At 41.7% G+C, this 21,596-nt stretch overlaps 2 protein-coding genes and 12 non-coding genes across 15 annotated transcripts in view; 1 reads left to right on the forward strand and 13 right to left on the reverse strand.

Annotated features, from left to right (window-relative positions):
* arhgef10 (Rho guanine nucleotide exchange factor (GEF) 10) overlaps window positions 1-15,790 on the reverse strand; it is a 54,161-nt gene extending 38,371 nt beyond the window's left edge. For both annotated transcript variants that reach the window (XM_008318782.3, XM_008318710.3), the window contains exons 1-2: window positions 15,579-15,790; window positions 6,912-7,009 (exon numbers count right to left, since the gene is read on the reverse strand). In XM_008318782.3, coding sequence (XP_008317004.1) covers window positions 6,912-6,948 — 37 coding nt within the window. In that variant the 5' untranslated portion in view covers window positions 6,949-7,009; window positions 15,579-15,790. The remainder of the gene's footprint in view (window positions 1-6,911; window positions 7,010-15,578) is intronic.
* On the reverse strand, window positions 700-773 carry trnai-aau (transfer RNA isoleucine (anticodon AAU)). The gene has a single exon. It is a non-coding gene; the product is annotated as a tRNA-Ile (tRNA).
* On the forward strand, window positions 1,245-1,317 carry trnaf-gaa (transfer RNA phenylalanine (anticodon GAA)). Its single transcript has one exon. It is a non-coding gene; the product is annotated as a tRNA-Phe (tRNA).
* On the reverse strand, window positions 1,962-2,034 carry trnaf-gaa (transfer RNA phenylalanine (anticodon GAA)). Its single transcript has one exon. It is a non-coding gene; the product is annotated as a tRNA-Phe (tRNA).
* On the reverse strand, window positions 2,169-2,241 carry trnaf-gaa (transfer RNA phenylalanine (anticodon GAA)). Its single transcript has one exon. It is a non-coding gene; the product is annotated as a tRNA-Phe (tRNA).
* trnai-aau (transfer RNA isoleucine (anticodon AAU)) lies at window positions 5,547-5,620 on the reverse strand. The gene has a single exon. It is a non-coding gene; the product is annotated as a tRNA-Ile (tRNA).
* trnai-aau (transfer RNA isoleucine (anticodon AAU)) lies at window positions 5,707-5,780 on the reverse strand. The gene has a single exon. It is a non-coding gene; the product is annotated as a tRNA-Ile (tRNA).
* Window positions 5,967-6,040, reverse strand: trnai-aau (transfer RNA isoleucine (anticodon AAU)). The gene has a single exon. It is a non-coding gene; the product is annotated as a tRNA-Ile (tRNA).
* Window positions 6,127-6,200, reverse strand: trnai-aau (transfer RNA isoleucine (anticodon AAU)). Its single transcript has one exon. It is a non-coding gene; the product is annotated as a tRNA-Ile (tRNA).
* On the reverse strand, window positions 6,435-6,508 carry trnai-aau (transfer RNA isoleucine (anticodon AAU)). Its single transcript has one exon. It is a non-coding gene; the product is annotated as a tRNA-Ile (tRNA).
* Window positions 6,595-6,668, reverse strand: trnai-aau (transfer RNA isoleucine (anticodon AAU)). The gene has a single exon. It is a non-coding gene; the product is annotated as a tRNA-Ile (tRNA).
* trnai-aau (transfer RNA isoleucine (anticodon AAU)) lies at window positions 6,755-6,828 on the reverse strand. The gene has a single exon. It is a non-coding gene; the product is annotated as a tRNA-Ile (tRNA).
* On the reverse strand, window positions 13,949-14,021 carry trnaf-gaa (transfer RNA phenylalanine (anticodon GAA)). The gene has a single exon. It is a non-coding gene; the product is annotated as a tRNA-Phe (tRNA).
* Window positions 15,791-16,499: 709 nt separating the features above from the next.
* cln8 (CLN8 transmembrane ER and ERGIC protein) lies at window positions 16,500-20,364 on the reverse strand. Its single transcript, XM_008318592.3, has 3 exons — window positions 20,214-20,364; window positions 19,232-19,862; window positions 16,500-18,519 (listed from the first exon to the last, which is right to left on the reverse strand). The coding sequence occupies exons 2-3, from the start codon at window positions 19,751-19,753 to the stop codon at window positions 18,193-18,195; spliced, it is 849 nt and encodes a 282-aa protein (XP_008316814.1). The 5' UTR covers window positions 19,754-19,862; window positions 20,214-20,364; the 3' UTR covers window positions 16,500-18,192.
* Window positions 20,365-21,596: the final 1,232 nt, after the last annotated feature.

The following is a 21,596-nucleotide window of genomic DNA, read 5'->3' on the forward strand; positions in this document are numbered from 1 at the left end:
GCTCCTTCAGCACATTTTCTAACATCAAAGCACTGTAAACGTTAATCACCTGCACTCTGCTAAGACGCAAACAAATCGCAGAAATGCTGCGAGATTTAGGCGGATGGCGTTCACACCAGAGGAAGAGATCGACCAATAAACTTCCAGCGTTCAACAATGCAACTGGAGCGGCAGGAAGTCCAGCTGACACTCCCCCTCACAGAATGGTTCAGCCTAAGTTTGGACACTTATTTCTGTTCTGTATTTATTCACTACACGGTGTGGGGTTCAGTAAAAAAACAGCACAGGGATAATGTAGATCAGGGGTCCCCAATCTCTGGTCAGGGGACCGGTGACGGCCCATAGTTCATTTGGTACTGGGCCGCAGTGAAAAAAATGTAGTTTTCCTCATTTCTACTTCATTCCAAAAGAATCCAGTCATTTCCCTTTACTGTTAATAATCTGTCATTGTTTCAGAACAACAGGTCAAAGGTCATTCAGACTCTGATACTGACAGAAGAAAAAAATAAAAGGTGTTTTATTTTGAAAATTTAATGATCCTTCAACGACGCTGCGGTATCACAGGTCCAGGTGCTGAGTCCTTTATCTTTATCAAGGTTCTGATAAAGACACGTGCTGATCAGCTGATTTGTTTTTAGAACTTTGGAAAAAAGGTTTTCTGTAGCAATGGTAGGATTACGGGACACGATCAAAAGCAGTTGGCCAGTACGGGGATCGAACCCACGACCTTGGCGTTATTAGCACCACGCTCTAACCAACTGAGCTAACCGGCCTGTGTCTTATCAGCAGTTCTGTTTTTAGAAAACGGTTAGCTGCAGCTATGCAAGGACTACGGGACACGATAAAAAGTAAATGGCCCGTACGGGGATCGAACCCGTGTTGCCACAAAGACCACAAAGATTTTAACTTGTAATCAATTAAAGTTAAACAGTATGCTAAGGAATTATGGGTTCAATCTTGTTTTTAAAAAAGCTGATGTAAAAATATATTTTAACTTATATGGTATATTTCAGAACCTGAACACCATCCAAGCACTGACACGGACAGATTAGCGTTGCTACATTTTGTGCTCTGCGTGCATACCAGGAATTCCTTTGGTGTAAGTGAAGTCACAGCTTGACTTTATTAGCCGAGGCTAAAGTCATATCCTGAATGAATTCCCAAAGAAAACAGAAAATTCCAAGTTGGCAGAAGTTGATACTAGATTTCAGTCTGATCCACGTGTGCAGATTTCACCATCACAAGCCGAAATAGCTCAGTTGGGAGAGCGTCAGACTGAAGATCTGAAGGTCCCTGGTTCAATCCCGGGTTTCGGCATTTTGACTCCCCCCCCTTTGGCTCGTCGCCAACACCTAACCACTGATAAGATAAGGTTGAAGAGTTGTTAGGCAGCATTTCAGCTTTAATCCAAGCGAGTTCTTCTTGCCTAAGAGAACTCTTCAACCTTGACCATGACCTGGATGACTGAGAATCTTCATAGATACTGATAAGATAATATAAGACTATTCATCCAACACCTGGGAAATTCAGTGGTTAGGTGTTGGCGGTGAACGACAGGGAGGTCACAGGGAGGTCAAAATGCCGAAACCCGGGATTGAACCAGGGACCTTCAGATCTTCATATTGCACTTTATAAAGACTAGTCTGATCCAGGCGTACAGACTTCACCATCACAAGCCGAAATAGCTCAGTTGGGAGAGCGTCAGACTGAAGATCTGAAGGTTTTGAAGATTTCGAACCAAAGGGAGGTCAAAATGCCGAAACCCGGGATTGAACCAGGGACCTTCAGATCTTCATATTGCACTTTATAAAGACTAGTCTTCTTCAAAAAAAGTTAAATGGACAGTTGTTGTCCATTCTCAATTCAGTTGAGTTGCTAACAAGCCGAAATAGCTCAGTTGGGAGAGCGTCAGACTGAAGATCTGAAGGTTTTGAAGATTTCGAACCAAAGGGAGGTCAAAATGCCGAAACCCGGGATTGAACCAGGGACCTTCGGATCTTCAGTCTGACGCTCTCCCAACTGAGCTATTTCGGCTTGTTACCAAATCAACTGAATTGAGAATGGACAACAACTGTCCATTTAACTTTTTTTGAAGAAGACTAGTCTTTATAAAGTGCAATATGAAGATCTGAAGGTTTTGAAGATTTCGAACCAAAGGGAGGTCAAAATGCCGAAACCCGGGATTGAACCAGGGACCTTCAGATCTTCAGTCTGACGCTCTCCCAACTGAGCTATTTCGGCTTGTGATGGTGAAGTCTGTACGCCTGGATCAGACTAGTCTTTATAAACTGCAATATAACTATATGTTTAATTCCTAACGTTTAGGTCATAGGCTTGTTACCAACTCAACTGATTTGAGAATGAACAACAACTGTCCATGATTCACATATTTCACAACTTACCCAGACTTAAGGTCTGTTTTTACATCCAGATAGACTTTAAGTTGGGCTGATCGCCACACAGTCGGGAGTAGAGAGACATTTATCGACACCTATCTCATTGCGCTAAGTTAATTTTTTTTCTAAGAAACAAAGGCCCTCGAGTCAAAACCAAACAACTTTGAAGTTCCTCAAACAAAGTGAACGGCTCTAAATCAGCAGTACAGTCCTTCAGGGCCTGACAGGTAGCTGTTCTACCCCCGTACTCAGTGTGTGTTCACTCAGAGTGTGTTCACTCAGTGTGTGACTAATGCTCCAGGTCAGAATGGTGACCCGTGTCCAGCTGCACACATTACTAAAAGTACAAAAAAAAAGGGAAAAAAACAGGTGGAGAGGGCAAAACTAGACCCAGAGATGTTATCTGTGCAGTAATGAATGGTGTGCAACACAGAGATAAGGCACAGTCAGGTGACTAACGGCCTGTAGAGGGAGCTCCGGGGTGAATGTCGTTTGGTAACTTTGGCCTCATGTATGTGCTCAGTCACATCCTGCTGTGTTAGAAATGTTTGACACTGCCAGGAGAATGGACCGGAGACAGTTTAGCTGTTTTGTTTAATAGCGCAGTACCACCACAAGCCACCGGAGCTAAAGAAGTGTCTATACCTTCTACAGTAAAGTGCAATTTTAGACTAAGACTGATCATTTAGTATTGAAATGGAATCACTATCAGGCAAAACCAACAAAAATAAACTTTTAGTTTAGAGAGTTTAGAGAATTTTTGTGATTTTACCTTCGGTATTTTTTGTAACATTATCCTATAAAAAAAACGACTAGTTGAACGACTTGTACACAACACTTGAGCGTCTTTGAAATTTTGAATCAGACTTTGAACAAGCAGCTAAAATACTGCCTCATCTAACAACAGAACTTGTTTCCATTATCTGAAAGCAACTGTTCTTAAAAATTACTACAACAATTCTATTGCAAACTTTGACAAGAACCGATGACTCGTCATTGCTAGCAAAGACCAGGCCGTTGGTTGACGCTGCTTTCATTCAAAATCTCGATACCAAATCATGTGACTGTTTCATAAATACAACTAAGTTTTACTGGTGAAAAGACTACGGCTGTGGTTTTCAAAGTGGGGGCCGTGGTCACATAAGGGCCCCAATTGATTTGTTACGTTGATACAGCGATGTACAGTAGCCGAACACATCGTCAGCCTCCACTTGTACAAGGACCAGTGCCAACCCTGGTGCAGGTCCTATTGTTGATCGTAGATTACAATATGGATTCTGTTCAGAGGGCTTATCGCCACACTGCCACACGGTGGTCGTCTCACATGAGTCACAGTTTCACGATGCGATCCAGCATCGCTCTGGCAACAACAAAGCAAGTGACTGGGCAGAAGAAGACAAAGCATTTCTTTAGCCTGTGTCTGTCCCTGGAGGCTGTGTGTGTGTGTGTGTGTGTGTGTGTGTGTGTGTGTTCAGTCAAATACTGGGACACATTGTCTAGTATTCACAGCAGTGCAGCACATTTTACCCTCCTTACCTTCGGCTGTGTGTGTGTGTGTGTGTCACAGCAGTGACAGGGAGGGAGAGAGAGAGAGAGAGAGACAGAGAGAGAGAGAGAGAGAGAGCGAGGGAGCAAGAGAGAGAGTCAGAGAGAGAGAGAGAGGGCGAGGGAAAGGAATCTGTGTTGTTCTCATCGTGTCCAGCTTCTGCTGCAGAGAAAGTCTGATCGATGTAAAAAAAAAAAAAAAAACCTGTATAATGATGCTGCTGGGCAGAAACAAACAAAGTGTCTTTTATATTCCCACAGTAAAAAACAAACAACCTTCGCGATAATATTTAGCCTAGAATTAAAAGTAACTGTCAGTACAGCTAGCATGCTTTATTTGTCTGGGGGACATTTTTTTTCTGGGCCAAACACTCAAATGACATGGAATAAAACAAATAAAAAAATTGAAAAAAAGAGTCATAAATCCAGATTGGACGGTTCAGTGGACCGGATTCAGCCCGCGAGCCAGCAGTTGGAAATCGTTGCATTTGAAATTGTGGATAAACTCACGTTACAACTTCTTAATCCAAACATAATTTCAGATTGGACGGTTCAGTGGACCGGATTTAGCCCGCGAGCCAGCAGTTGGTACTCGTTGCATTTAAAATTGCGGTAGAACTTCTTAGTTCAAACTTCATTCGCGTGAGGTATTATAGGTTGCGGATTAATTACTAGCCAATTATCGACAAATGATGTAAGTCCTACGATAAACAGAGCAGAGCAGCTAATAACAGCTAACCAGAGCTGACAATCTCCACGATTTCCCTCTAGGTGTCAGTACAATGTTTTCAAATTTTAGTTTGTGACACAAGCCTCCTGTGGTCTGGATGCTTCCACGCTGTTGGAGGCGACACTGCGGCTACATTTTGCAACAGGCATTTGAAAAGTGTTTGAGAAGTGCAAGAAGAAGCTCCTCGGAGACGAGGAGGCAATAAATAATAAAGTCACATTCCTAATGACTAGACTTTCTCTTCCAAAACCACAGAAGAAGTTGTGATGTCACTGTGTCACTTGTGTTTGCGAACGTCACCATGGATGTTACATATGTCAGTGGGTGTGTATACATTTGATTGTTGTGCAATCATTGTTGGTCACTGCCAGGTTTCCTGTCACCAACTCACGGAGGACAGGGAGGAAGTGAAACTTTGACAGTCTTTCCACTGACTGGCTCCTTCGACTCTGTGCGCTCACTTCGTCCATTATTTACATTTTATGTATGGAACCCCCCCCCCCCCCCCCCCCCCCTTTTCCATTTTTTGTAGGGACCCCCCCCCCCCCTCCCCCCAGGATTCAAATGTCTTTCTCCCTTCAGTGTGGTGGGATAAAATATGACACGACAGTTTGGAATGATGCTGTGTTAAAAACATACAATTCAACATGTATCTCTGGGACCACATACAGTATGTTACTGGGTTCAGTTGGATTGGAAAAAAATGGCATTAATGGACAGTACAGGGATCAAACCCACGACCTTGGCGTTATTAGCACCTTGCGCTAACCAACTGAGCTAACCAGTTTGTGTCAAAATGTGATTTTTGTTTTCAGAACTTAGGAAAACGGTTAGCCGCAGCTACAAAACAATTACGCGACACGATCAAAAGAGAATGGCCCGTACGGGGGTCGAACCCGCGACCTTGGCGCTATTAGCACCACGCTCTAACCAACTGAGCAAACCGGCCTGTGTGAAAAATGTAGTTTTTTTCAGACCGTAGGAAAACGGTTAGCTGCATCTAAAAGAGAATTACGCGACACGATCAAAAATAAATGGCCCGTACGGGGATCGAACCCGCGCCCGTCGCGTTATTAGTACCACGCTCTAACCAACTGAGCAAACCGGCCTGTGTGAAAAATGTAGTTTTTTTCAGACCGTAGGAAAACGGTTAGCTGCAGCTACAAAACGATTACAGCACCACGCTCTAACCAACTCAGCTAACCGGCCTGTGTGAAAAATGTAGTTTTTTTCAGACCGTAGGAAAACGGTTAGCTGCAGCTACAAGAGGATTACGTGACACGATCAAACATTAATGGCCCGTACGGGGATCGAACCCGCGACCCTGGCGTTATTAGCACCACGCTCTAACCATCTGAGCTAACCGGCCTGTGTGAAAACTATAGTTGTTTTCAGAACTTAGGGAAACGGTTAGCTGCAGCTACAAGAGGATTACGCGACACGATCAAAAGAGAATGGCCCGTACGGGGATCGAACCCACGACCTTGGCGTTATTAGCACCACGCTCTAACCAACTGAGCAAACCGGCCTGTGTGAAAAATGTAGTTTTTTTCAGACCGTAGGAAAACGGTTAGCTGCAGCTAAAAGACGATTACACGACACGATCAAAAGCAAATGATCGAACCCACGACCTTGGCGTTATTAGCACCACGCTCTAACCAACTGAGCAAACCGGCCTGTGTGAAAAATGTAGTTTTTTTCAGACCGTAGGAAAACGGTTAGCTGCAGCTACAAGAGGATTACGTGACACGATCAAACATTAATGGCCCGTACGGGGATCGAACCCGCGACCTTGGCGCTATTAGCACCACGCTCTAACCATATGAGCTAACCGGCCTGTGTGAAAAGTGTAGTTGTTTTCTGAACTTAGGAAAACGGTTAGCTCCAGCTACAAAACAATTACGCAACACGATCAAAAGAGAATGGCCCGTACGGGGATCGAACCCGCGACCTTGGCGCTATTAGCACCACGCTCTAACCATATGAGCTAACCGGCCTGTGTGAAAAATGTAGTTTTTTTCAGACCGTAGGAAAACGGTTAGCTGCAGCTACAAAACAATTACGCAACACGATCAAAAGAGAATGGCCCGTACGGGGATCGAACCCGCGCCCGTCGCGTTATTAGTACCACGCTCTAACCAACTGAGCTAACCGGCCTGTGACACCAGCGTTATGAGAGAACAGTTTGACACTATCAGTTTGACACATGTGAGTGGGGGGAAACACTTGGTTGCCTTTACTTTCTGGCGGCGGGGGAGGGAAGTCTTCCACGTCCATGACTGCTGCTCCTCTCACGCTGACGCTGAATGCAGGGGATCAGCTACACCAACACACATTCCTAAAAGAAGAAGACAAATATCACCAAAGGTCAACTTCAATGGTGGATTGAAATGCACACTTTTAGCAAATTAAACTAGCATTCCAGAATCTTTCTGCAGATCATCATATCATGAGTAAGACATCCGAGTGCAGCGGGTCAGTCGTGCCGACTCTCAGACCAGCAGAGGGGTGTGGCGGCTGTCGCGGTCAGGTACAAACAAAGAAAGCTTTTAACAGTGCTTGACACAAACATGCGTTCACGTGTACTCAACATACTCATTTGCTAATTGTGGCACCGGGTCAGGGCATGGCACAACATTAAAATGGAGGGGCATTCCCAACGCCAGAGGGAGGGGTTGCTGTAGTAACGGTTCTTATTCAAAGCAGATTTTCCCCTCGTTTGTTGTGGTGATGAAGCCGCGAACGGCGTCAGAGCCAGGCGTCAATAAACAATAAACGTTTATGCGGCAGCTTTTAACCCCAAATGTAAATTAGATTTTTTAAATCTTTGAATAGTTACAAGTCAAACTTACATTTGGTTTCTTCAAGGTGCGACTGTAAAACAGGTCAAATTAATGACTCACACATACTTTTTTTTACACTGGATTAATTTGTTGCCATCTTTGATTCTTAGACATGGTCAGAATTGAAGCTACAGGCCGGTAAAGGTATTGCAATCCAACAAAAGTTTAGACCGATAAGTTTAGAAAAATCTACATTTTACAGGACTAGGTTTTTACGATGCGGGGGTCAACGTGCCATTTGAACTTTATGGTGAGCACACATTTTGGCCCAGGGAAATGTTTTTAGCATGTCGTGGCAGGAGGGACCTTTGGACCTGCTTGGGCACGATGAGAGACAGCATTCCACTGCAGCACAGCCTTTATTTCCTGACTTACAATTTGTATCCAGAGGTGACAGTTTCTGTCAGGGAACTCTCCAAAAAATGTGCTTTTTTTCCAGACTTAAGTTTCTGTCAGGGAACTCTCCAAAAAAAATGTGCTTTTTTTTCCAGACTTTTTTTCAGAATTTCCAGGGAGAGATGACAGAGTCGTGACATCATACTTCAGTAGAAGGAAGTCAATGTTGATCGCGTTTAATCTGGCTTACATCTACAGATAAGTACAAGCCACGACATAAGTGTTTCGACAGTCTACTCTTCACCAAGACATAATAAGTACACGCCAGTAAAACACCCGAGAAGATCTGAGCGACAAAGCCAGACGGAAGGAACGCCAAAACTCATCTCCTCTTTTTTTTTCCATCCTCCACCCTGTTCTCAGGGCACAAGGCCAGAGCAGCGGTAGGATCACACGGGGCTAATGTATGTCTGGTGCAGCTGACGGACAACGTTAGCTGCTAACGGAGACAGATAGAGTATGTGTAGCCTGAGGAGTGAGAAAACAAAAGAGCAGAGGCCAACAAAAGAAGCTGCAGCACAGTGTTGTAAGGTGTGTCCAACTGACTACGGCTCAGTTATCGTATATTAACGTGACTTTACTTGGTCCGATACCATAAAGAGATACATAGAGTTCTACAATACTGAAAACTAGGGCTGTCAGAACTGCTGGAAGGACCTAGAGAGTTTAAGGAGTATAAAAAACATAGAGATACTAGGGGTGTGTATTGGACAGAATCTGGTGATACGATACGCGACTTTAGGCACAACAATATTTTGAGGGTTTTTTTTTTTAACAATTTAATTGTGGTAAAACTGTGATCCTAGTCTCAGAATCAGTTCCTAACACTGGAACAGAGGGAGCGACATTTGGAATCACTAGAGAAGAAAGAAAAAACATGTTTTTGGATAAAGAAATTCTATTATTATTACTGTTTGACTTAAAGTCTCAAATACTTGCAAATATATGCAGTCCTTGTACGATCAACTAACGGTCGGAGGTTGAAACGCAACCCAATTATCTGAATGTCTGAATGACAGATTAATTTTGAAATATTGCTAGATTATCTTTACGGATTCTCCCTAAATTAAGTAAATCAGTAAAAATAAGGTACATTTGTTTTTCACTGTGTTCCACTCTGACCTGGTACCAAATGACCTATGGACCGGTACCAGACCACAGACCAAGGGCAGGAACCCCTGTTCTACAAGACACCCCTGAGATGTATAAGAGTGATAACAACAATCAACCAACTCTATGACGCTGAATATATAATATTTGATACATTTGACTTTTTACTGTATTAAAAAACGCCATCATTCGTTTTAGTCACAAATGATTAATTTGTTGGATTAATCCACAGCTACTTTGTGATTAATCTGATTAAGAATGTGATTCTTTTGACGGTGACACCAGTGAAAACAATCATTCACGTTGTTGATATACTGCGTGTATATTGACAAGATAATTTGGGAGTGGAACCCGAGAGCCGAGTCCTGACAGGAGTGTTGAAAAGTGACTCATCTCTTCCTTTAACTCCACTGTTAAAGACATCAGGAAGACAAACTGGAGGGAAATCAATAATAAAAATCCTCTGGGAGAAAGCGTTGTTTCTGTCAACCTAGAAAGATAAGCCGTGTTGTTTGAAGAAGCAACGTTTTTTTTTTTTCTTCTCTGTTCTGCTTTAATTGGGACAAAAATTCCTTCCACGTTTCCCTCACCTACAATTAGTCCCATGTCCCTCCTTTGTTACCTGTCTCACAGAGAAAACTACACGCTCCTCAGGACAAATTACACCCTGTGCTGTCTGTGGTGTGAAGTGACTTCAAATGTGGTGTGCAACACCAAAGTAACCGGCTCCGTCTGTGGAACTGAACAGGTACTGAACTAAACCTGAAGCAGATCCTTCATCCTCTGAGCGCGTGAGCAGTGAGAGGAAGTAAACACGTCTGAGGCGAGTAAAGACAACACAGATGATTAAAGATGATATTTCTTTTTTGTTGTGTTTCTTGTGAATCTGCTCAGTGTTTCTCACAGATGTAATCACTGCCGGCTGCAGGTGAAAGTCAGTCGTACAGCTGAGGACGGATGCAGCCGAGCGTGTCGTTACACGCTGCGGAGGGTTGAGTTGTACTCTCTACAGATGGGAAAACACTCACCCAGCCTGCTCCAGTACTACAAACACAGTACTCTACGGAGTGTATCCATATAAAAACAGATAGAAAGATGAGTTGAAGTTGAAGGTTTCAAGGTTCAGTACCGAGAACCACCAAAGTCGCAGTGACGTAATGAAAGATTTGATTGACAGATAATTCAGGTATTTTTTCCCCACTGCAATTCATTGAATTAAAGCCCAGGTTTTACTTCAAGTTTCTTCACAATTTGGCAGTATTTCATGCTGCAGCTTGTACATGATGTCGTATCATATAATCATATGAAACTACTTTTTTACCAGTTGGGGGCAGTCACCAGGAAATATCAGTAGATTGGGTTTTCAAACCTCTTCGGGCCACACATTATGAGAAAAACCTCACAATGCAACATTACACAAAAATGTCACAAATTAACATTCTTTAATTTGCGCACAACTTCATTATGTAGCGCAAAACCTGGGCCTGTTTAGTTGAACACGGTGTTGATTTAATTCCTGAATTGAAGAAAGACAGTCTCCCACATTTTCACTTTTTTTTGTTGTTTTTATAGCCATACACTGCCACATAGTGGAAGAGTTTTTCATTGTTCTGCCCGTCACGTTTATCAAGTTTAGTAAAGACAAAGAATTAGCACTGACTAAACAATCGTCTTAAGACCATTTAAATGAAATTAAATCGTGCTGGGTGAAAATTTCTCACACACTAACATGTGACTGTGACTTTAAGCTTCGTTCTGTGTCACACACTTTCACTGACAAGTGGCATTCCAACACCAACACACATGGGCTGAAAGCCATTAGCAAAAGTCTGGAGACTCGCAGTCTGCTGTGAGCATCTGTCTCTGACTTCGCAGCGATACATCCCGGTTTTCTCCCTTTATGCGACTTAACGGTCGTCCCAGTAAAAAGCAGCAGATCCCAGTCTACATAAGGAAGGAGCAACAGGCACAACGCTTCACTGTAATCTGTTTTTGGGGGAGGTTCTGGGGCGGACGTGACTGTGGCCTGCAGCGCACTGTGATAAAAAAAAAATCTCATTTCAGTCTAATTAAAAGTAAACAGAAAAAGAATTGGAGTACAGCGGCTAATTGTCACGCATTCTATTGCTATTCCCTGTAATGTTAATGGATTTTTTTAAAATGTGAATCTGTCTTTTCGGTCATTCCCTGTAATGTTAATGGATTTTTTTTTCTTTTCGGTTCTAAATACAAACTATGTGATATAATTTTTTGTTGTTTACATACATTTAAAAACAGATTTAGATTCAGATTTACCGACATACTCTGTTTGTTTGTACAAATCCAAATGACAGGAAGTGTTCCCTCCTAAAATACCGAGTCTGTAACATTTCAGTACTAGTGATGTTTTTTGGCGATTGCAAACTTTACTATTGCAGTGTTGTGGTTTTTGCCTCGTCCTTTCCTCTTTCAGGTGTGAGCGTTGCTGGGCAACACAATACCACAACACACCTCGGCGCCGTGATAGACTAAGCCAACAGACGTAGTCGGCAGCACTCAGGTATTCACACTTCACGCCGTGCACATCAGGCATTGTCACAATTACTGTTGCCAAAATAAAAAAAAAACAACAAACTGAAGTGTATCAACTCGCTCGGCGGCGATGCCTCAGGTTGTCACAGACCGTAGGTTTAAGACCTCATGAGGTTTCGTCACAGACCGTAGGTTTAAGACCTCATAAGGTTTCATCTTCGCTGAAGTCGGCTTCATTTTGGTGATGGCGTTGCCCAACATTTTCCCCATTTATGGTCTGTGGCAAACAAAATGAATAAACTGCCTGCCAACGGACCGTGTTTTTAAAAGGATTATGGGTAGTCATGATGTCATACCATGTCAAGCTAATATAACAAGCCTGGCTCAACGGCAGCGTCACACTATTTCCAAAAGGAAAAAGGAATCGAACAGAGGAGTCAGTTTACATTTGTAGCTCTGGTCATTACTTTTTTTTTTAACCATAGTCATAACTAACATTTTTAGGCACACACCGCCACCTAGGAGTGTGTGTATGACTAGGGACTTCTTGAGATGACACAGCCTACACTTTACACCTTGTTTGTGTGGCGCAATTCATTTTTTATTTCTACCGATGCGACTTGTCTTGATTTGTTTTGATTTTTAACCGATTCACGATGCATCATTACAGGTCTCTCTCTCTCTCTCTTTGAACCCTGGATAGCTGAGTTGGTAGAGCATCGGAAGGTTCCTCTTCGAGTGTTGCTTAAGAAGATCTTGGGTTTGAGTCCCAGAGGAACCACATACATAAAAAATCGCAGTGCACCCACAGAAGAGTTGTTGTGTCAAAAACAAACAAACAAACAAAAAAAACCTTCATACAATTGCAGTATCTGAGCCAACCATACTTGACAACACAGCACACTTCACAAACCCACCCTGACCTCAAGAGGGGTGTGGAGGCCTACAAACAGGCACAAGATGGCTGGCTTTAAACAGCAACAATCTCAACTCCAGGAAAATTAGAAAAACTTGCAAACAGTAAATAACAAAAGGGGGGTTTACAGAAACAGAAACGTACAACATGTGTTTGTCTACGTAACTGCAAACAAAAAGGTCATCTTATAGGAGAGGGTCTACGCAATCCCCCACTCTGTGTAACATAATCCACCGTCAGTGATCACATGGAACAATCTACACAACGACAGGATGGGTCTGGTATTTGCCGTTAGCTATCAGCTACAATAGCAAACCATCAGTGCTTGATTTTCGGTAGAGGAGGCAAAGAAAGTGAAAAAAGTCCTGCTAGCTTGGGAATCACAGGACGAAATGAGAGACTACAACTGCAGAGTAATTTAAATGTGGTGTCCATCTGAAAGCACAGGCCGTCTCGGTCTTGGCTGTCACTTTTCTTGGGTCTCCACCCACCCGGCGAGCCACATTAAAAGCTTTGTGTGGCTAACATGTCACTAGGAGAACACTGTACAGTGTCTGCCGAGCGGTGGATAAGTGGCTGCTCCAAAGAGCCTTTGTTGACGCTGGATCTAAGCTCGTGAGGAATTTTCAGAGATGAACAGAGCATCTCATTCAGATTACAGCAAATCAGCGCAGAGAATCCACCACACTATTAATCAGCAGTGTCGCTGGGAGCGTAGTGACACAGTCGGAAACTGAGGGACGTCATTGTGCAAGACTTTGACTCAGGACGGAGCTCAATTCCCACAGGAAACAGCCATGACAAACGACACAGAAAAAGGGACATCTTGACAACAGTAGCGTCCGCTAAACATGCGTGTGGTATGTGAACAATTTCTCACACCCACCTGCAGAGCGGCACAATTCGCCACTCTAGCCCCGCAGTTAGATTACCCTGAAAATATTTAGAGTATATCTATGTTTAGCTGTAAATTTCCTGGATGGAGAGTGAAAACAAGACTTTCATGCTATAGCATGCTCTTCAGCACAGTTGCTGTTTACTTTGGCACCTCGAGTGTGGCCGAAACAAAAGGCTTTTCTGTGAGTCATTCCTCGAGCTCCCGTCTTGTCACAGTCACTTTGTTAGTTAGCAAAAAAACAAACAGTTGTGTTTACTGCCGCAAATGGCAGACGACAGTATTTCTTTAATGAGATATCAACCCTGTGTCATCAGCAAAATATATATATACACATATGTAGCTACTGTATGTACACACATATATACATACATACATGTGTATATATGTATATATACTATTCTGATGACACTGTTTTTTCTGTGTATATACAGTATCTATATATTCCTTGACAGAAAAAAATATAGTGTCATCAGCATAATACATAATAATTTATATATACCCATATACCTTCATAGATACTGATAAGATAATATAAGACTATTCATCCAACACCTGGGAAATTCAGTGGTTAGGTGTTGGCGGTGAACGACAGGGAGGTCAAAATGCCGAAACCCGGGATTGAACCAGGGACCTTCAGATCTTCAGTCTGACGCTCTCCCAACTGAGCTATTTCGGCTTGTTAGCAACTCAACTGAATTGAGAATGGACAACAACTGTCCATGATTCACATATTTCACAACTTACCCAGACTTAAGGTCTGTTTTTACAACCTCAATCCTGGGTTGGTTAGAGCGTGGTGCTAATAACGCCATGGTCGTGGGTTTGATCCCCATACGGGCCATTTGCTTTTGTGTCCCGTAATCATCTTGTAGCTGCAGCTAACCTTTTTCTAAAGTTCTAAAAAGCTCAGTTGGTTAGAGTTCCATCCCTGTACGGGTCGTTCACTTTTGATGGTGTTATATGATTATTTAGTTAAACCCAGTCTAAATTTAAAGATGGGTTTGATTCCCTTTCTATGAACCTGGAATTTTTTTATATATATATATACATATATATGTATATATATATACATATATATGTGTATATATATATACATATATATGTATATATATACACATATATATGTATATATATATACACATATATATGTATGTATATATATATATACACACATATATACATATATTCTTTGAGAGAAAAAACTGCAGTTCTTCTCAGTCAAAGCAGTTGTGAAGAGGAAGTGTTGCACATACAGGACACCGTGTCTACAAGTCTCACCTGAGTGTTTACTTTAACATACTACAGGGAAAAAGGCATCTGTGAGAGCCTTCCCCCTGGGTGTTATTACAGTTGGGCGAGGTACTCCGCATCTGTATTTGCAGCCAGGCTAGCGTGGGTATTTGCCAAACAAATTACCAATGTAGGCATGTGTGTGTGATCACATGGATGTTCGCACTCACTTGTTGAGTGGCTGGTAAATCTGAGCGTGGAGAACAGCAGAAATACTAGTCTGGTCTTCCTAGAAAGACATGGTTGTTTTCGATGCAGATGGTATCTTCTGATTTACAACTGAACCTCCACTTGACTGGAGCTGGCGGGTCTTTTCAATGAGGAATGCCATGCATGACTACTTTAATGTGTATGGACTGAACACTGCAGCTGAAAACTCTGGAGATTTTCTCCAGTTTGTTTAGTATCACACAGAGATGTCGTCCTTGTGCTGGAGATGACAAACATTATCTGCTAATAAATCTCGGTTGGCGAGGGCGAAGGCTATCTCGCACCTGCAGAAGCATCCTTGAACAGGAAGGGTACGTTAGGAAATTCCAAAGGTAGAAATAAAAAAAAAAACAACTGTATTATCTGTGACGTTAGTGAAGAAGAGAAAAAAATAAGCACGAAAGACATGTTGTGATTTCATTTTTAACGTTTTCAGATATTTACGTCTATGACAGTTACTTAAATGAGAAACCATCGTAAGAAGACTGTGATTTGGTGCAGGTATTTCAGTGTTGGGAACTTGGCAGCGTAGTGAAGGCGCCACGTTATAGACATCTCTGTCCTAAGAAAACTGCTCCAAAAAAACCAAACGCGCTCGTCACAAACTCAATACAAAACCAGACTCTCTTAAAAACGATGCCATGAAATGGCAGTTTAAGATAAACTACTTTTGTCACTGGCAGAAAAGATAAATAACGACGATTTACAACAATGAAGAAAATATTGAGCTTACCATTTTTTGAGGTCTTTTCGCGAAACGACAAACTCTTTCTCTTTGTTCACACACCATGTAAGTGTTAGAAGAACATCGCGTGGCCCATAAACGCGATTTTAAAGACTGTTAAAACTCCGTAAACTACTTTTATACTCCAGTGTCCTCCTCTAAACTTCTGCCCCGTCGGTGCAAGCTGACTCCATCCATGAAAAGTCTTCACCTCCAACTCCTACGATTTTATTGGCTGGTGGCTGTGTGTGGGGAAATCTGATTGGCTAAACGAAGCGTCAATCAAGCTTCCGCAGTCTTCTCCGATGGGATCTAACCGAGGAGTTCCGAAACCCTCACGTGACGTGTGAGGTGGCTCCGAGCAAAACAGCTGAATGGGTACCGACGTTTTAGGGGAGATTCATTGGAACAAGTACTGGGATTTTTACGAAGTTAGAACATGTATTTTGACTATACGATGTGATTAGCTTCGGTATCAATCGTGTAAAAAAAACCCAAACAATGTATGTTCTCAACTTTATTCATTTATTTGTCGAAGAACAACACATCTTAACACAGATCCATATCGTCATTTCTTTGTATCTAACAAACGATTTTTTTTTAAATCCAACGGACCAAACTTATAATACATTTTTTCAAACTTTTAACGTAAAGTATTTTCCAATGTACATTGAGTTTATTTAACTTTTTTTTTTTTATTTTTTTATTTCTTCTTAAAAACATGATCATTTGGAGACAGTAATCCCTGGAGTGGTAGAGAAATATGCCAAGCTCGGGGTTTGTGGAGTTGCGCCAACGTCTTAGGAACTTACTTGGATCTTCTGCTGCCACCTACCGACCAAAAACGATCCTAACACACAGATCCAACGTTTAATCAAAGAACACGACCTTTCCCCCCCTAGTATTCAGTTCAGTTTAATTCACTCCCACTAGTATTCAGTTCAGTTTAATTCACTCTCAAACAACCAGAACGTGAAATCGTGTCGAAGCTGAAATGAAAAATGTAAAAACAACACCGTCTGTAAATCATCCGAGAAGCTGGGTGAAAAGAAAACCTTACCATTCTGTAATTACAAATGATATTTTTTTAAAATCAGTTATTTGTTGTCACATACACCGCAAATGCACAAAAATAAAAGACACAACAAAAATCCGGAGCTTATTGTGAAAGTTGGTTCAGAGGAATTTCAGAGAAACAATTTACAGTTTACTTTGAAAAAAAAAAACCCAAAACTTTACACCCAACCTTATTCACATAACGGAATACAAAGTCATTATATCATAATTAGGACAGCGCGATATATCGTTTTTTTCCCCTAATGTATCAATGTTTTTTGACGGGATAAAGTACGATACATAAATCATATTAATATATGGACTAAAACGATTTCGCCGATGCAAGTATCTGCCGTTAGCAGCTAGCAAAAGCTCAAATATGTGTAAAAGCACTTTAATTGCGAAAACCCGATTTTATTATATTTTCTCTAAATTTATACTCTTGAAAATGTAATACGTGTTTTCATTGACGTGTGAGTTATATATAATTTAATCTCTGCGACTTGGAATATCTCGAGGATGCTAACTTTTGTTGCTAATTCGGGGGAAAATACGGCGAAATTTATTGCACATCGATATTTACTAGCAAAATATCGAGATATGACTTTAGGACCATATCGCCCAGTCCTAATTGTTGATCAGGTAGATGCAAACATATGCAGTAATTCTCACAACTTAAAATACCCACGATACCAACATTTGGCGTGCTTGCTTAATTTTCCTGAGTCGCTGCTGAAACTTTCTCCATTTTATAAGACAAATAAAGTAAAAAAGTTAGTAAAAAAAAAAAATCAACATTAAAGATACTTCCACTTATATATTTACCTAACAGTTTCCACACGCTTCAGTTAGTAACCTTTCAAACTAAATGCATTTCAGTTAAATGTCATTTTGTTGCATGTGCTGCCAGTTAGTGCTGATAACACAATTACACCAATAGAACATCGGGGTAACAAAGGCCACATTCTTGTTGTGACTTCACTACAGAGTCCTTTGACGTCGACTCAGAAGCAGAAGGAACCGCGCTGTCCCTGTCTGTACCATAAACCTGAGCGAAACACATGTAAGTACAATAAAGAATTTGAGCTAAGAGGACAGACTTTCTTGTGGGGAAACCCACAAGAAAGTTGTTTTTTCACAGTTCTTTGAACTTGAACAAGTGATAGTGTTTAAAGATATAATACTGCTGCAAATATAAAAACCAATGTCTTCATTAAGTCACTCATTTCAATTAACACTTTTGTTCTAAAGTCTCCACCTACTGACGGGAAAACAGAGCTTCTAAATATCGCAGTGTGACACAATCACACTGACGCAAAGATGAACAATGTTTCCTAAATAGAATATTTCCTAATTAAACCACAGAGTGAAGTGAAATGAATCTGTTAAGAAATAAATGTAAAATAAATTCTGACAATTAAAAAAAAAAATTTAAAAATTAAAAAGACATTTTCACCGCATCACGAATGACAAATGGTCAGTCATTACGTAAGCTAGCAAACGTCAAACAGTAAACAGCATCAGTAAATTAGCATTAGCACAAAACATTGACCTCGTCAGTGACCCCTCAACTTGAGTGAGCTTTGGCAGAAACCCGCGCCTGGTCCTTCGCAGGTCCGTTTCCCGGTGCCGGTTTGTCGCCAAAGTTCCAGTCCACGGGGTTGAGCAGCTGCATGGTCTTCTTGTGCGTCCAGATGGGATTGATGATAACGGTTAGCAGAGCCAGGCCGGTGAAGAACAGCAGTCGTTGGATTAGCGCCACATGGCGGTTTATCTCGTCCCAGTGGGTCCACGTCACAAACCAGATGTAGTAGGTGAGGACCATACGGCAGTGGAACATGTGGATCATCACCCACTGGTTGGCTCTCCAGATCAGGGTACGAGCCCAGCCAGCCTGAGAGAGAATCACACGACACTGTTAAAAAAACGTACATTTCTATTTATAAAAAGGTGTTGTAGTGTACTGTACTGTAACATTTAAACGAACTTCTTCTTTAATTTGAAAAAGGTTCAGACCTCAAGAGGAACGGAAACTAAACATAGTTAGAAAAAAGAAATACCACGTTGCAGCAGCAGCAATGCTACGTGTCTTTGGTTAAAACAAGGGATGTCTGATATTGACTTTTAGCTGATATGCGATATTGTCCAAACACTTAACTTCCGATTCCCACCATCTCTAGGGGACAGAAGTTTTTTCACCCCCCTCAAGAACTGTAATACTATTGAGTACCTGGTAGTATTTATTTGCAGCATTCTGCATAATCCCCTGATTATTAAAATTAATTAATTTAATGAGCTGCAATGCTGCCATCTAGTGACATTCACTTTCATGTACAGCCGTTTTTCCCCAAAAAAACTATTTTATAGCACACATCGTTTTTCAAAAGCCAGGCCTTTTGTTATCAGGTTTTCATTATCGAAGGAAAAAAACAATTACAACTTCTTACAGATATAACATATTTATGCTAACATTGGGCCGATAATACGGTTTTCATTATCGAAGGAAAAACCAATCACAACTTCTTACAAATATAACATATTTATGCTAACATCGGGCCGATAATATCGGACGGACAATATTATCGGTAAGTGTGTGCAAAGCCTACCTTCAGTAACATCCAGGATATGCACGTGAACGGTGTGCTCATCTCCAGCAGCAGCACAACCATGGGCAGGAAGTGACCGATGGAGTCCCACACCACGGAACCTGCGTACCCCGCCAGGGCGAAGAAATGGTGTGTGGCCAGTGGCAGGTCAAAGGACCTGAAGACCACACTGGAGACATGGAGCGCTGAGTTCTCAAAGACGAAGAAACCAGTGGCCGTGAGGACGTTGAACCACGACCAGTCCTCCTGACCTCTCACCCTGTCCCTGTTCAGCACAGAGTCCTCGGTCAGGACCCGGAGACCTGCGACAGTACTCTGTACGCCGAATACAGCCCGTGTGGCTGCAAGGTTCCAGAAAACTCTCTCTTTAGGCAGCAGAGAGTTGTAGGTGTGAGAGAGAGTCACAGACAGCAGGTGAGAGAGGAGGAACACTGCGGTGTAGAAGCCGAATCCCAGACCAATGAGCTGGAAGCGGTAGTCCCAGTGGAAGCACTGAGGGCTGGGCTGCTGGTCGGGGTCCATGGTGGTAGAGGGAGGACACCGGACTTCAGTTGGGGTCGAGCTCAGGTGCAGGTGGAACTGTTAGGACCGAACATGTTGGGAAGTTGGCATGCAGCTTCACCGGAAAGTGCTGCGAAAAACGGCACATTTATTACGTAAATTGTCTCTGCTGGTTGTTATGTTACAAAAAAAAGAAAGAGTTTAGATAATAATATTAGTAATCAATATTGTGACAACCGAATAAGGACAATAACAGTGCCAACTTTATTTGACGAGCTAATTCAATGCTTTGCTTTAGTCAAACTGGTAAACTCGGTTAAATAAACACAAAATTGTTAGAAACTACAACATATCCAGACGCGATGAGTCAGAGGCGAAATCTCAACGTAAACATACGAGCAACGGCGCAAATGTAGCAGAAAGACAGCCACGGGTTTCGTTACCTCAAAATACACAAATGACAAATGTTTACGGTACGTACCAAACAAAGGAGGCGCCGCTTCACACTGTGAACACGAACAAAGTTACATCCAGAAGCTGCAGCTCTCACATCATACGACTTCCATTTGGTCACATGACCGCCAAACAGGAAGTGACGCCCATTTTGTTTTCCTGGACTCCCATTGGTCAACGCCAGGTTATGTGAGAATCCTATTGGTTGTTGAGGGAATCACGTTATCAGATCGACTCGTTCTTTTTTCCCTCTGCTGGCCAAGATGAGTTTTTTAAATAGACTTCTTTGAATTTAATACTTTTACTTATAGATTTGTTGACTTGTCAGCCGGGAAACGCAGGATAATAGTAAGTTTTAATGTTTACCTTAACGTACTAGCTAACATTTATATAGGGCCGTGTGTCACAGACGTTTTGCTAATTTTTTAGATTAAATCTGAAGTTTAGGATAAACAGCTCATGTTACCATCGGCCTTTTTTTTAAAAAAAATATTATTAAATATATTTAAATAAACAGGCGCGAACTCGGTCGAATAAAACACAATGTTAGAAACTACAAAAAATCATGACATGACGGGTCACAAGTAAACATACAAGTAGTGTCGTAAATTAAGTCGCAAAACTGCCAAAAATTACGTTAGCTTAATGTACATAAATGACTTAGCCGATCCAGAAGTTGCGTTTATTTTTTGGCCCCGCCCCCTTTTCGCTTTCCTGGCATCACAACCGTCAACCCCAGGGAAGACTCGACTCCAAATGGTTGTTGTTGAATTCACGCAAATCTCGCACCGCCGACAGGATAAGAGATCTTCTATCGTTTTTATCGTTCTATCGTTTCTATCGTTTTCTATCGATCTTCTATCGTTTTTAAGTGTAACGTACAATATATGTCATTCATATTCACAATATTTTACGATTTTTATATGCGTCCAAGAAGACTGTATGTTCAAAAAGTATTCTTAATTCTTATAATATTCTAAAAGTAACTCTAAAGATACTTGTGGAAAAATCACAGGTAATCACGATTAATCACGAGAGCAACGCATTTATCCGGATAAATCGACTTCTTGTATTCGACGATTTTTTTTTTATTTTAGCCCTCGAGCCTCGTCTTCTGCTTGTCATGGTCGGCTTCTTGGGGGCAGAAGTCTCACCACAGAGGCGGAAATTGAAGGCCAACCTAATAAAGTTCTTAGATAGGTGTTTCCAACACACCCGACTCACAGCCAGGGGGCGATCAGACACATTTACACGAGTGTCCGACACATATGGATGTAGAAATAATATGACTGTGAAGACAAACATTGACCTCAAAGTACATGACTTCAGAAGACGCTAGAACAGGAGTATGATTGACATGACTTCAGAAGACGCTAGAACAGGTGTATGTATTATTAACAAATATACTGTA

This window comes from Cynoglossus semilaevis, chromosome 1, assembly GCF_000523025.1.
Source record: "Cynoglossus semilaevis isolate Cse_v1.0 chromosome 1, Cse_v1.0, whole genome shotgun sequence".
Classification (NCBI taxonomy): domain Eukaryota; kingdom Metazoa; phylum Chordata; class Actinopteri; order Pleuronectiformes; family Cynoglossidae; genus Cynoglossus; species Cynoglossus semilaevis.